The sequence below is a fragment of the Callospermophilus lateralis genome, chromosome 3 (genome assembly GCF_048772815.1).
Source record: "Callospermophilus lateralis isolate mCalLat2 chromosome 3, mCalLat2.hap1, whole genome shotgun sequence".
Classification (NCBI taxonomy): Eukaryota; Metazoa; Chordata; class Mammalia; order Rodentia; family Sciuridae; genus Callospermophilus; species Callospermophilus lateralis.
This window is the reverse complement of record NC_135307.1, coordinates 120,049,222-120,065,425: the sequence shown is the minus strand read 5'-3', so window position 1 is coordinate 120,065,425 and position 16,204 is coordinate 120,049,222. Positions and strand designations below refer to the sequence as shown.

Sequence of the window (16,204 nt, the reverse complement as noted above, 5' to 3'; positions counted from 1 at the left end):
AAATTAAAGCCACACAGGAAAAATGGAACCAAGAGATAATATTTTGGCTGAAAGGAGTTCCATTGCTGGGCTTTGCTCAGCCCATTCACTTAAGTTTCTACGACTTGATAGAAGTGATATAGAGTGGTCTTATTTCAAGTGTGATTCCTGGACAGACAGCTTCAGTGTCACCTAGAAATGCAAATTCTGACATCCATACCTACTGAATTAAAGTGGGGGTGCATCACACTTCATGTGATTCTTACACATACCTAAATTTAAAATCCCCAGGGGTAATTCCATTGGCATCCTGGGTGAGAACCAGTTCAGTGAGTTTCCCTTCGCTCCATAGTGGTTACACTACCATGTATGGGCTCCCAGCCTAAAGGCTCCTAAGTGTATTTAGGGAATAATAGTTGCAATTTTGGGGACTGGGGTTGTGGGCTCAGTGATAGAGCACTTGCCTAATGTGTATAAGGCACTGCATTCGATTCTCAGCACCACATAGAAATAAATGAATAAAATAAAGGTCTATCAATGTCAAAAAAAAAGTAATTGCAGTTTTCTACGCAGTCTAAAGGCATTTCTGAGCTCTTGGATGATCCACTTTTGAACTGTCTAGATTAATTCACTGTAATTTATATAGCTGATTCTCATTGTTCTTGAGAGTTATGTGTTCTATAAAATCACCACAAATGCTGAATTAACAAATACCGAACCGTTGTACCTAAGGGAAATATTGAGATAGGTTCTATAGCCACTGGTGACAGCATTTTCATCAGTTGATCAATTCATTCCTCTTTAATGTGTTTCTACTTAAGACACCTTATTTGATGCATACTGTTGATTCTTTAGCATAACTCCCTGCCAACAGCTATATCTGAACGAATTAATAAGGCATAGCACAGCCTTCATGTTCTTGGGAACACTCGATAATAGCACTATACGTGAGGACCATTTTAAACTGTGAAATCACCAATAAAAGGCACAATAATGCAAAAAAAATGGTACAAGAGAGACCGTCAGAACACTTCCTAACAGTATGAGCTGAAACTAGAAGTAAAGTGTTGCCTTATTAGACTCGTCTAGGAATGTATTCTTCAGGCTTCCCAGACTTTTTCACTAATCTGCGCATGTCCACAAATGACTGCAAAAGCACTACAAGTATTTCCAAGAGTAGGCAAATTCACAAATATATAATATATATATAATCTACAAATAAGGATTGGTTCTACATCTTTAAATGACCCTCAATCTTGTTGCACCTGGAATTAAAGGCAGTGGAAAAGTGAGTCAATAAACCCAGTTGACCCCATTCTGGATAGCCAGAATCCAGCCATTTACCACTGGGGGGACCAGGGATGATCTGGTCCAAGACACTATTGTCTCTCATTTGAACAATAGCAACAGCCTCCTAACTGGTCTCTCTGCTTCCACTTCCTCTCCTATAATCAATTCTCAACAACAGCCAGAGGAATCCTTTCTAAATGTTAAAAATTGTGCTACTTCTGGGCTGGGGCTGTAGTTTAGTAGTAGAGTGCTCACCTTGCATGTGTGAGGCACTGGGTTTGATCCTCAGGACCAAACATAAAAATAAAATAAAGGCATTACATCCATCTACAACTAAAAAAATATTAAAAAAAAAAAAAAAAAAAAAGATTGTGCTACTTCTCTGCCCAAAGCTCTCCAATGACTTCTTCCCATCTTGTTCAGTAAATGTTAAATTCTTCAACTGGCTTATGAGGCATCCTATCTTCTGGCTCCACTGTCACCTTTCCTAACAAGTGCTTCCTTCCTCACTATTCATCCAAATGAGTCTTCTGGTGGTCCTCGAACCCATCAAGCCCTTTTCATCACGTGACCTATGTACTTGCCAGTCCCTCTGCCTTAGGCACGCCCTTCCCCTGGGTATATGTATTTTCCACACCTCATCCCCTCTGGTCTCCACTTGAATGTAACCTTATCTGACTATTTCTCTAAAGAAACAATCTACTCCCCCATTCTCTGCTCCTTACCTGATGAACTCTTCTCCACAGCACTGAAGAAGGACTTTGTTTTCATTCAGCAACTGTGTCCCAGTGGGAATAAAAACAGGAACATATTAGGCAACAAATAAACTGATAAATGATTAAATAGAGCCCCTTGATATGCTGGAGTGAAATCCTAAACACCACTTTTCCATCCAGGTCAGAACTTGTGGGTTTCTATATTCTGACCACACCTTCTGCATCCCTAAAGTTAGAACAGTGTCTTGAGTGCTACAGTGGATAAGAGCCCAGAGTAGAAACAAGCCACACTAGAAATAAGTCTTCAAGGGCTAAGTTTGTAGCTCAGTGGTATAGTGCTTGCCTAGCACAAGTGAGGCACTGGGTATGATCCTCAGCACCACAGAAAAATAAATAAATGAAAATAAAGGTATTGTGTCCATCTGCAGCTAAAAACCAAAATAAAATCTTCAATTTCCTAACAATGGACAATTTTCAATGTAGTCCCCCTTTGGTTTAGATAAATTTATACTAGAAAAATAGCAAAAGGTAGCCTGGAGCAAAGGCTACTGAGTAACTTGTGGGATTTTTTCCTATTTGGGGGCTATCAGCTTAGCACAGAATCTCACCAGATCCCATTTTCCTCTGCTCTGGGCATGCTTTTGGCCCAGATGGCAGGACCCTTTGTTTTCCAGGATATTGTCTGACATATCCCAAATGTAGCCTTAGTGGGCTGGGCATATAGTTCAGTTGGTAGAGTGCCTGCCTCACATGCATAAGACCCTGGGTTCAATCCCCAGCACCACCAAAAAACAAAACAAACAAACAAAAAAACAATGTAGCCTTAGCGATCTTCGTCCAAATGGGCCCTCCACCAACAGCCAGCATTTCATTCTCTGATGTGGGCAAAACTCAGTAGGTTTTCACAGAGACACTACCAGCTTGGAAGCACCTTGATATGAATAAGTAGGAAACCAAAGAGAGCTAGGTTTTAAATCTTGAGCTAAGTTTTAAAATCATGCTTTTAAAAATAAGCCATGTGGGGGAAAAATCACATTCCTGTGTATAATTTTACTTGTGGTAATTAGAAAATAAGTGAGGCTCTGGAATTTCTAGTCTAGCACTTTGAAAGTTCCATGAAAGTATTTGTTGCAGCAATGCAAAAATATTCCAGACTCTGGGGGAAACAAAAAACACCAAAATATAACCTGAAAGTAGACTCATTTCTTTGTTGAACACTTGGGTGTGTTCCTGGTCATTTTTGGTGATGGAGATATATGGCCGAGTAAAACATCCTCCGCTCTTAACCTCAAGTCTTGCAGGAATGGCAGTGCTGTAATCAACTGCTTAATACTGCAGAGAAGTGCTAGACTCCAGGCGGCTGTGTACTGAAGGTTAGGGAGGAAAGGCAGAGGAGCTGCATGAACTAAAGCTTAGTGATGGGAAAGGTTCACATATTTATGGAAATCCTGCACAGAGCAAAGCTAAAGCATAGCTCCTTGGGAGAAGATGGGTAATGACAAGAGGTGAAATTAGAAGGTGTGCCAGGTGAATGAGAAAAGCAATTACTCTGACTTTGTTAAAAACAATGATTCTGTGAGTCTAGGCCAGGGGTTAGATGGAAAGAGAGTCAGGGAAATGAATTAGGAGGCTACTGAAATAGGTGAGGAAGGATGAGGATCTAAGACAAGGGAAGCAGGAGGAGAAGCTGCCATGGAGTGAGAGACGAGAGGGAAAGATTAAAAGATGACTCGCAGCTTGACTTCAGACTAGTTATAATCTGATCTTAAAAAGCATTAGGTAAACTTGATAAACTACATTTCCTAATGTCTATTATTGTTATAACCTGAACGTAGGGAAGAACTCTGTAAATGATGTTGCATTTTACACATTGGGGTAAAACCATGTTGAAAACTTTCCCCTCCATTTTCTTCTAGATTTTGTTCATTTGTATTTTTTTTTTTCATAAAATTGTTTTTTAAGTTATTGATAGACCTTTATTTATTTATTTATTTATAAGTGGTGCTGAGAATCGAACCCAGTGCCTCACACATGCCAGGCAAGTGTGCTACCACTGAGTCACAGTCCCAGCCCTCATTTGTATTCTTGTATTCACTGTTCATCTCCTTCACCCAATTTTCTATCACAGTATTTATTCAGCTTTTTCAAAATTAATTTATGAGTTCTTTTAAGGATAGCTCTTTGTCATCTATGATACAAATGTTTTCCCATATTAGCATTTTTATTTTGATTTTGATGCTGATATAATGAAGGGTTTTTTTTCCCCCAGTACTGAGGACTGAACCTAAGGCCTGTGCATGCTAGGCAAGTATTCTACCATTAAACTGCATCTCCAGACCTTTGTATTTTATTTTGAGACAGGACCTCATTGAGTTGTTCGGGCTGAACTTGAACTTGTGATCCTCCTGCCTCAGACTCCCAAGTAGATGGAATTAGAAGAGTATACACTGTGCCCAACTGTTCATTTTTTTAAAGGCAATGTTTAAGTTAATCATACACTTTAATTCTGTTCTTCAGAATACTTGGAAATTATTTATTCTTGAATGAATTCAAAATTACATGAAATAAGACATTTACCTTTCTTGGTTTCTTTCTGTTTCCCCCAAGCAGTGCTGGAAATCAAGCCTTGCACACATAAGGCAAACACATTACCACTGAGCTACATCCCCATCCCCAATTTTTATTATTTTGATAACAGTTTCACTGAGATATAATTTACATACCACATAATTTATCCATTTAAAGTGTGCATTTCAATTACTTTTGGTATATTCACCAATTTTCCTCACCACAAAAAGAAATACAGTATACCTTTTTCTTCACCTCCATGTTCTTGGGCAACTACTAGTCTATTTTCTATAGATTTGTCTATTCTGAACATTTTATATAAATGAGGTGGTATAATGTTTGAAATGTGACTGGTATAGTTCACTTATTATGATATTTTCAAGGTTCATTCTTCTTGTAGCCCATATCACTAATTCATTTGTTTGTTTACCAGAAAAATAATAGCACAGATACATTTTTTTATTGCTGAATAATATTCTATCTTATGATTTTGTTTGTCCATTTATCAGTTGATGAGACTTTGGGTTGTTTTCACTTTTGGATATTATCAATAATGCTGCTATAAACTAAGTCATTCATAAGTTTTTGTGTAGATATATGTTTATATGAATATATATCAAATATGGAATTTTGGAATCATATCTCAGTTTATTTTTAATCCATCTGTACACCCAATATTCATAGTGATTATACAGATTTTAAAAAGTCTATGTTCTCCTATTTTTTTCATAAGGACCCAATAAAAATGGGAAATAGGTTGGTTCTTTGAGTAAGTACATATGATTTCCTTAGCTATCATTGAAATAGCACAGTTGGTGAGGATTTTCACTTCCTTTCATCTTGGCAGGAAGAATTTTTTCCTCTAAGTTCCCTTATACCTAACACTAGGAGAAGCCAAATGTTTTGATTCATACCTCAGAGCCTTATATAATAATATTCTCTGAAAATTTCAGAATCATACGGAATGGGAGAATTCATGGTAAATTGCCTTCTAAGCCCTTAACAATCTAATAATAATATGGGTATCTTGCCTAGAGTTAACTTATCTTGCTGGCCCAATTTAGATGCTGAGTAAGTGTACTGATAACCTTCAGCAAATTATAGGCAAGCTATTTAAAAATACTCTTAAGGAATTTAAAATGTATTTTTCCTTCTCATTGCTTTTCTATTTTGCTGCTTTAAAAAGCCCTGTCTATACTACAAAGCAGAAGTTATCATTTATCATGCATAAACAGTTATCAATATGTGCCTGATACGTTAAAGTTATTAGTACTCATTCTCACAACCTAGTAAACCAGGTATTTCAACTATAACACTCAGTTTTTAAGGGCCTACTATGTGTTCAGTGATTTAGAGGTGATTTTTTTATTACATAGTTGAGAAAACAAAGCTCAGACAAGATGAATGACTTGGTATAAACCACACAGCTCCCAGGACACCATTGTAATGTAAGCCACCACTATCATTTCTTCACTAGACTTCTATGTATTCTTTCGTCCCTCTCTTCAATTGTTAGAGTGATCTCCTTAATACATAAATCAGAGTACATGAGCACATCTTAACCCTTTCACTGATTTCCCATCAGAAAATCGCACAAAATTTATTCTGAAGCTTAAACTTAAAGATCCCTCCCTTAACCTCTTCCAAGGCCCTAGGAAGGACATAACAATGTATTTGAAGGTTCATATGCTTTTTTGTAAAAGTTGCAAAAGTAAACCTTTTGTGCCAGGAATGGTGGCACATTCTTGTAGCCTATCTATTTAGGAGGCTGAGGCAGGAAGATCTCTTGATCCCAGGAGTTTGAGCCTGGCCTGAGCAACATAGTGAGGTCGCATCTCTTTAAAAAAAAATGATAATCTTTTAACTACAATTGATAAGTGCTACTGTCTATTTTCATAAAATATATTTATTCACGATAATTTTCATGCATAGATTACTGTTAACCATTCCAGGGTAGAAATGGCTGTCAGGATGTTTGCTGCCACTCATGTCACCTAGCATTGTAACCAGGTGTAAGGCAGAAGTTGTGCCACCACAAGAACAATATCTTTTATGGTACCCATCATAGGAAATTTATGGATAATGGAAGAGAACAAGCCTTGAAATTTATGGAGTCATAGAAGCTAGTGTGGGGGAGTATATGTCAGATACATTAAAGTTGTTAGTACTCATTCTCACAACTTTCTTCAGATGTGTAAAATTATAAACTGAGAATTAAGTTCTCAGCAATGCCAAAATGGTGAGGGTGGGGAAAGAATATACAGTATTTCAGGCTAATAATCAAACTATAATTTCCTAGGTATTGTGATGTTCATCAACTTTAAAAAAATTGTGATTCATTGAGCTCTACATAAATAGCCAACTTTCTATATGTATTGTTGTATGTTTTTGCTTAAAAAGAACTCCCCCAACCCACTCCAAAAATATAATCTTCAGCATAAACCTGAATCAGCCCAGCCTTCCATTATCCGACTTACAGCTTTACCTTGTCCCACTCCTCTTGTCTTGTTGGTAATGGTTTGTACCTGATTCTTCCCTGCCTTCCTCAGACCAAACTCTTTTCTCCCATAGGGTCTTTGTTTTAGAAGGGGGTGGGGTACCAGGGATTGAACTCAGGGGCACTTGACCACTGAGCCACATCCCCAGCCCTTATTTTATATTTTATTTAGAGACAGGGTCTCTCACTGAGTTGCTTAGCACCTCTCTTTTGCTGAGGCTAGCTTTGAACTTGCGATCCTCCTGCCTCAGCCCCCAAGCCATTGGGATTACAGGTAAGCGCCACTGTACCCAGCTTCCCCATAGGGTCTTTACCTGAGTCATCCCCTCTATCTGGAATGGTCTTCTCCTGAATTCTGCAGACCAGGACTTTCCTCCATCTCTGCTAACTCAGGTCACCTTGTCAGAAAGGCATTGTCTGACCACCTAATCTAATTACTACCCCAATTCCAATACTTTCTATATATTTCCTTGATAGTTCCTATCAAATTCTGAAATTAGGCTGGTCTCAGTGGCATACACCTATAATCCTAGTGGTTTGGGAGGCTGAAATTGGAGGATGGCAAGTTCTGAAGCCAGTCTCAACAACTTAGCGAGGTGCTAAGCAATGAGAGCCTGTCTTTAAATAAAACACACAAAAAGGCTGGGGATGGGGCACAGTGGTTAAGTGAAGTACCCCTGGGTTCAGTCCCTGGTACAAGAAAAATCTGAAATTATCTTTTTTTTAAAAAAAATACTTATTAGTTGTCAATGGATCTTTATTTTATTTATTGATATGTGGTGCTGAGAATCAAACCCAGTGCCTCACACATCCTAGGCAAACACTCTACCACTAATCTACAACCCAAGCCACTGAAAGTATCTTGTTTGTTTGTTGTTGTCTGCTTTCCTCCTCTAGGTAGTAAATTCTATGAAGATGTGGACATTTTTTGTCTTGTTCACTGCATCATCTCTAGAATTTGGCACATAGTTGATCCTTAAATACTTATTGAGTAATGAATAACTTTGAGGTCTTAAATTCAGGTTTGTCAGACACTACAGACCAAAGACTGTACTTTTCCCAATATGCCAACAACTTTCTCTATTTCCCAAACTATTATTCCACAGAGTATAGAAAGATCACACGTGTATTAGAAACACAAGCGATTTCAACTCTGCTTCACCAACAACTGAGAAGAACAGGTACCACCAAGGATCAAAATATCCTTCTCCTATCCCAGCCCCTAGGGAGGCCTTGAATCAAATTCAAGGACAGCCTTGGAAATTTAGTGAGACCCTGTCTCAAAATAAAATAAAATACAAAATAAAAGACTGGGGATTAGAGCTTAGTGGCAGAGCATTCCTGGGTTCAATCCCCAGTACTAAAAAAAAAAAAAAAAAAAAAAAAAAAAGAATCCTGCCATGTACAATTTCAGCAGCTCCAGAAACTGAGGCAGAAGGAGCATGAGTTCAAGATCAACCTCAGCAATTTAGTGAGGCCCTAAGCAACTCAGTTAGACCCCATCTCTAAATAAAATATTTTTTAAAGGGCTGGAGATGTGGTTCACTTGTTAAGTGCCCCTGGGTTCAATCCCTGGTAAAAAAAAAAAAAAAAAAAAAAATCCTTCTCCATTCAGGTGAATTCAAGTATTTCTCAGTTTTCAAAATATGGGAAACAACTCACATTGATCAGGCATCTCATAGAAGAATCAAAGAAAGATTATGTCTTATGTGAGACAGCTATAGAACTTGGAATTAGCAAATGATTTCCAATTTTAAGAGGTTTGAATCAAGTGACTTAGAATTAAAGATAATCACTTCTCTGGAACAGTCAATGCCATACATTACTCTGATCTTCCTAGTGAGTTTTTTTTTTTTATACTACTAAAAGATTGCTCATCTTGTTTTTTATCCATATAGAAATACTGATGTCAATTAGTCCTCCATGGGAAATGAAGCTAGATGAGAAAGTAAACCCTTGCTAAATAAATTAAGAGAAGTGGATAATTAGAGCAGAGATTCCAAACCATTTCAGAGAGGTAGCTCCATTTTGGTTTTATTTATTCACATCACTTCCCTAAAAGTGTTATTAATATAGTAGTTTACAAATTACACATGGGAATAAAATTTTGATTGTTTCATACTCTTGAAAATCAGAATTTCATAATAGCCCTTAATTGAAATAGAAACAATCCTTAAACAATTGAACTGGCAATCAAGGAATTAAATTCTAAGATGGTGGTTCTGTAGCACGAAGACCTGCACTATTTATGGTCTCTACCTGAAGTATAATTTGTACTTTGGACTTACTTTTGGTATATGAAGTGGTGTCTACAAATACCTCTCATATCCAGAATATATCTGAGGGAGATATATATTTGTAAGAATTCTTATATTCTCTCTTTGCACAGAATTGAATGTTTATAATTGTATCTTATAGACATTAAAATAAAGGCCTAAATTTCTTGTTAAATTTACAATATGATATGGAGAATATCCTATTATCTATCATCTATGGAGAACAGATCACTTAACACAATAATATGTACATATTCCTAATAAGTTGTCTTTATTAAGTATATGAATGTTGAGCTTTGCTCATATATGCATGTGATTGATAAAAACATTGCAGTCAGCAATGTTTTTATCAAGCACATGCATCATATATGGACTGCATATATGATGGTGATCCTATTGCTTAGTTTTAATATATAATATTATATATTAATATTATATATTATATTAATATTATATATTAATTGTATTAATATTATTATATAATATTATATTAATATTAATATAGCTGTCTTAGTTTGTGTAAGTATCAATCCTCTATGATCTTCACACAAGGAGGAAATCATCTAATGGCATACTTCTCATCACATACTTAAGTGATGCATGACTGTAATTGCAAATCCACGGAAGGGCTCTATCTACACAAATCTGGATTTGGCATAAAAGGAAAACAATTTTCACAATGTGATTTATCACTCCCAGATTTAAAAACTTGTAACATTAGAGGACATGGGGGTTTGTATCACACTTTTCTAAAGTAGAAATAATATCTTTATTTTTAATAAATGCTGATATTTGTCCAAAATATATTATAATTTACTGTACAGTAGCTGAACTGCCATTTCTTTGTTAACTTTTGTTTTTTAAAGATTTCAATTTTTTTTTTCTTTTCTGGTTCTGAGGGTCGAACCCAAGACCTCATGCATGCTAGGCAAGAACTAAAAGCCACATCCCCAGCCCTCACTTTTGTGATCTATTGGTAATCAAGTCTGTGACATTGTGGTATGCATGCTATTATTAAATTTTATTGGGATAGCTGAGTTTTGAATGTGTTAATGTTTTTGTGATATTTGATTTTATGCAGTATATAATTATTACAATCTAATAAAATATTGTAACAATTTTCTTTCTTAAAGCGTTCTATGTAAAATATATATATGAATTTTTATATTTTGATTGTAGCCATTGAAATAGCCCTTGAAAGGGACTTATTCATTTTATATAATTTATTTTGAAGTATTGAATTTTAGTATCCTATCAATACTTGATTTTTTCCCAACCTATAAAAATGTTTTCAATTTTGTCACTAAAGTTGACAGCATCCATTTTTATCTTTAATTAACTTTCAGTTTTGGCTTTCATCTTAGAAGACTCACAGCAGAATTTATCACCAATCCATGAGGGAAGTGATGAATGGAAGATTTGGAGAAGCTGCCTAGCTCTGAATTTAGCTCAGTTGACCCCATTATAAAAAAGAAAAGCTAGCAGCAACATCTTTATACAAGGCAATTCATTAGGCCATACCACTTGCAGATGATAATGTTTATTTTTGATTCCTGCTTTTTTTTTTTTTTTAACCCAATAATTCCCCTTCCATGCACTCTCTTTTAACTCCAAAGCACCAATTGCCCTTTGTTTAGGGCTTTTGTAGGTGGGAAAACACATCAGAGAATAATTGTCACACAAATAATAATAATAGCTACCATGCATTAAATTCTTGGGCACTGTGCAAACTTTGTGTACAAACTGTATCTCCTGCCAGGCAGGTTATAAGTCACCGTTTTAAAGATGAGGAATGAGAGAGACTAAGTTTAATTTAGCAAATGGTGAGATCTTTGAAGTCAGGTCACCTGGGTTTGAATCTATACTCACCACTTTCTAGTTCACTAGTCTGGGGTCTTGGGCAAACTAGTTAACATGCAAACTAGTTAAATGTTTCTCCCAACAAACATTTTGAGCAGCTGGCATGTGCTCAATATACTGGACATACACCTGCGAATAAAACAGGCGCAGCTGCTGCCTATCTGGAGCTAGTTATCTATGGGGGGGAATCAGACACCTAACACACTAAAAGAATAGAATTACAAATTGTGACAAATATGGTGACAGGAAGGAATAGGCAGTTATAGAGGGAATGAGGGTCCACCTTAGATTGGTTTGTCTCTCAAGACATAACAGGTAGCACTGAAACAGGAGTAGGAATTAGGCAAAGCAGGGAGGAGGAAGATGGGGGAGAATAGCTCAGGCAGAGGGAACAGTGGAGGTGAAGACCCTTGGGCAGGACTGCAGGACTCAAGGGGCTGGAATAGCTAGAATTTAGTGTGCAAAAGGGAAGGAGCAGTGATATGGGACTGTGGAATTCACAAAAAGCAGAGTCTAAATGGAAGAGGAGGAAATTGCCAGGAGAATTGAAAAGGAGTTGACCAAAACAAAACAAACTAAAATGAAATAAAACTTCCTCTCTAGTACTATTGCTTGAGATTAAATGAGCTAGTATATTATAAAGTGCTACACTTATTACATTCCCCATTACTTAGTGGGATTAATGATAATTATTAAATTGGATTTTCTGTGGCAAAGTACTGACGGCTAGTGTATGATAAAATTGAATAAAATAGACCATAGGCTGTGGAGCTCATTATCTAGTAGAGGACATAAGATATAAAAGACATACACAAAAAGAAGACAAGTGGTATTTGAAATGGGCCTTGAAGAGGTGGGTTTGGATGTTCAAAGAAGGGGAAGAGAGCAGGCTGAGTGAAGATAGGAAAGGGTAGTAAAAATGTCACATTCTAGGGAGAGATCAGTATAAACTATGTTTAAGAGTTCAGACTTGGGCTGGGAATGTAGCTCAGTACTAGAACACTTGCCTGATATGCATAAGGCTCTAGGTTCCATTTACAACACCTAAATAAATAAACACAATCTTCAGAGAAAAATATGGTGTGTGGGATACAGGTGCATTGTATAAACTGTATGACAGTTCATTTGGTTAAAGCTCAGAAAGTTGGTAGGCAGATGTTCCTTCAGGGGAACTTTGTAGGAGTCAGCTGCAATATGGTTATTTGCATGGTCATTTGATCAGCCAGTGTTTCCTAGCAGTGTGAAGATGCCTTTTACCAGAGTCAGATGCAGCCACCACTTCCAGCAACCACAAGTAATTGGCATGTCCCAGCAGGGAAAACACATCCAAGATGCATACATTATATTCTGTGATTATGTGCTACAAATTTAAAGTGCCCAAGAAATTATACACTATGCCTTTTACTTTAAAACAATAACAACAACTAATAGTGCTTTTCACAGGTTAGATAGATAGCTTTTTCTCATGGTTATTGATACCACACGCTGGGTAGGTAATGGAATTCCAATTATGCTTGTTGGCTGAGTTAACAACCATTGAATTCTACTTTTGCCACAGAGAGGAGCTGTGACCTTCAGCAGTTATTTACCTTTTCTCTTTCAAATCCCTTAGCTGTAGAAGAAGAATAACACTTTGAAATCATCCAAACGCTATTTGAATGAATTGCATAAGTGTATATAAGTCCCATGTATTATTCAGAGAAAAATATAAAATTGCAGTCAAGAGACATTAAATACTGTCTTTCATTCCTGTGCAGAAGCGTAATTAATGACTAACCTGGTTATCATCATATGTATCCTTTTTTCTGGGCGTCCTTTAAGTCCTGCTTCAACAAACTGGCTTGGTTGGACATTGTTTCCATTTCCTGGTTGTACTTAGACTTAGGGGGAAAAAAGTCTTAACTGAATCTTGCGCTTGAGAATTCTTTAAAACCAGGTTTCGGTTTTAACAGATTTACGGAATCTGAAGCTTGGAGTGAAATTTCTACCCTTTAGAGGTGTCAGCTCCATAATTTTCTGTGAAAAGTCAGTGGCTCGCTCTGCCACTGAAGTTTAAAGATAATTCACCTGAATCCCTTCAACCAAATGAAGCTTTCTAATCAATTATGAACGGAAGGAATGAGATACAGTATAAGGTCTACAGGGATTTGAGACGCTAATCCAGCAGTCAGCATCAATCGCCATCAGAGTTGCTAAGAATCTGTGGCAGATGAAGTCACCGATATTTACAAGTGTTAATTGATGGCAACACGAAAGGAATTGCCTATGTTTGAAGCAATTGCGTCTTCTTTTCACGGATGGTATAAATGAGTGTCAGAGCTGTTGTGGCAACTGTCCTTTCGAATTCTCTAGTTTATCCACGTCATTTTAAGGACAAACAGGCCCAGAAAAGGAGGGTAACTTGCCCAGGGGTTGCCTTGCTTGTCCAGAGCATAGATCTCCTGATGGGGTCAGTTGGCGCCCACAAAAGCTACAGGAGGCAGATGGGGGTCCAACAGTCTGAAGTCTGGCCTGGGGACTGGGCCTGTACGATGAGGCCCGACCAGGTGTGGAAAAGGCGGAGCTAGGAGCAAATGGGGTTGGGTTGGAGGCGGGGCCTGGTGGATACTGGGCGGGACCTGGGCGGGGCTAAGCTCCTCCTGCGTGCCCCGCCCTCTCAAAGCCGCGAAGCTGAGGTGGGCTTCGCGGGTTGGAGCTGAGGAGCCTAGTGGCAGGTCAGCTGTGTCTTCCTCCCTCGTTCCGACCCCTCGCGCTCCAGGAGTCGGTGTTCTCTGCTCAGGGGTCGCTAGTCGCCTGCGGCATTCCCACGCGGGGCCGGACGATGGCGGCGCGGGGGTCGGGGCCCCGCGCGCTCCGCCTTCTCCTCCTTGTTCAGCTGGTGGCTGGGCGCTGGGGTCCCGCCTGCGCGGGGCTCGGCGCGCCGGGAGGTGAGTGTGGGCGGCGGCGGCGCTAGCTCTCGGACGCCGCGAGCCGGGCGGCGGGCGGCCTGGGCAGCCCGGCGCCGGTGCCCGGAGCGGCCAGGCGACCGCGCGCCGGGAAAACCGTGTTACCGGGACCGGGCATCTTTTTCTCCTGGGAATTTGAAGTGAGGTCTCAGATTTAATGTCCAGATCTGTTTAAAAGCACAGAAAAGGCCATTTTTGTTGTTCCACGGGTTGTGTTATTGGAGACTGCAGGTCGGCTTAGTATGCACTTCATACAACTTTTTAAATAGAAGATACCCTTGTTTTCCCGCAGGGCTTTCCCTTCGTGGTTTGTGGAGGCGTGGAGACTCTGGGTTTAATACTAGGGATTGAGACGGTAGCTTCTATTCTCTGCCCCCTTCTCCTCCACCCTTCCCGCAGCGTCCGAACTTGATCACTTTTGCCAGGAGATGAAATGTGCTTGTTGTAGAATGTTAGCGGACTTCCCTGCGTTTGCTTCCTAGGCTCTTCATTAGCTCCTTTGGAGCATGACTTTTTTTCACTCTGCTGCTTTTCAAGATATTTTGAACTGGAATCAAATCAAAACAAAACAAAACAACAACAACAAAAAAAACGCATAGTACTTCTTCAATTTCAAGTGCTTTGGAAAGTTTTAGATCTAGTCCTCTCAGTAGCTTGAAGAAAAGTGCTACCATTAATGGAGCATCTATGGTGTGACCTAGTCATGGAGGAGGTAAGAATCCTTTAAACGAGACATGACTGTAGAAAGGAGCTATCTGCACTTCATTTTCTACAGTGAGTTTCTTAAATAGAGGAAACAGTATCAGAACCATTTCTTGCCTTTCCTTCGTTAAGATTTTTTTTTTAAAACTGTAAATTCCGATTTTAGAAATTAGTAACTTTGAAGACTAGAATCACTTATTACAAGCTGCATTGCTTACTGTAGAACGAAGAGAAATACAGTGGAGGGTGATTTACATAAAATTCTGTGCAGAGACAGTTACAGTTTAATGAGAAGAAAGGAGTGTGGTTTTGGAGGCAGACAAGCCTGGTTTCAAATTATAGCTCTGGTATATCCTGTCTTGGGACAAACTTCCCGCAGTTGCCTTCCTTCTTTGAAAAATGAGGCCAACGGTGTGGTGTACACCTGTAATCCCAGCCTCTTGGGAGGCTGAGGCAGGAGGAGTTCAAAGCCAGCTCCAGCAACTCCGGGAGGCCCTAAGAAACTTAGTGAGACTCTCTCTCTAAATAAAATATAAAAAGGGCTGAGGATGTGGCTCAGTGGTTAAGCACCCCTGGGTCCAATCCCTGGTACCAATAAACAAATATATAAAGAAATAAAATAAATAAGTACAAAAATGAGGATAATATGGCTTACCTCTGAGTCATATTCAGGATACACACATGCAGACACACAAGTCAGACACAGTGCTTGGCACTGTAGAAAATGGTACACTCCTTCTGTTGAAGCTGTTTTAAAGTGTTTTACCTTTTAATATAGAGGATTGAAGTTAAGCATTCAGTGGTGTAAACAGTTATCTCTGTTCATGAATGGTGTTTGGTGTTATAACCAGAGTTGATTACTTCCTTTTTTCTGCCCCCAGTCAATGAATACTTTTTTTAAAATAACCGTCTCTTGTGTTACATCTGTGTTTTCTTTTCTCTGTCCCACATGAGCTCTGAAAACTGTTATTGTTATGCTGTTTATCTTTATATCCTCAATGCCTAATTTATTACAGAAGACTAGTAAATGTTTGTGGAATGAATGAATAGAACAGTAATATCCCCTGGATATTACCTTACTTCAGGGTGGGGAGTCATTAAAGATCCCCTCTTCCAGTTCTAAAATTCTTAAGATTCTGAATGCTCTTAGTAACTGAGCATCTTGAAGAAGGTAGTGACATTGAATAGATGGTATTATCGCACATTTGCTCGTAAATGTTAATGTGCTTTTGTGTACAGCTGCCTTTGTGGAGTGGCTGAAAGAACTTCGTGAAGCCATGAGACCTGCTAACTGGCTGTTTTCCTTGGGCATATTACTTGACTTGCTGATTTATTTTACCTTCTTTAAAATGAAAGGATTGTAGTAGATGT

At 38.5% G+C, this 16,204-nt stretch overlaps 1 protein-coding gene across 1 annotated transcript in view; it reads left to right on the top strand.

Moving 5' to 3' along the window:
* Positions 1–14,007: 14,007 nt before the first annotated feature.
* The window catches only part of Chrna5 (cholinergic receptor nicotinic alpha 5 subunit), a 39,899-nt gene continuing 37,702 nt past the window's right edge, over positions 14,008–16,204 (top strand). Inside the window, exon 1 of the mRNA XM_076848712.1 lies at positions 14,008–14,113. Within this exon, the coding sequence (XP_076704827.1) occupies positions 14,008–14,113 (106 nt within the window). The remainder of the gene's footprint in view (positions 14,114–16,204) is intronic.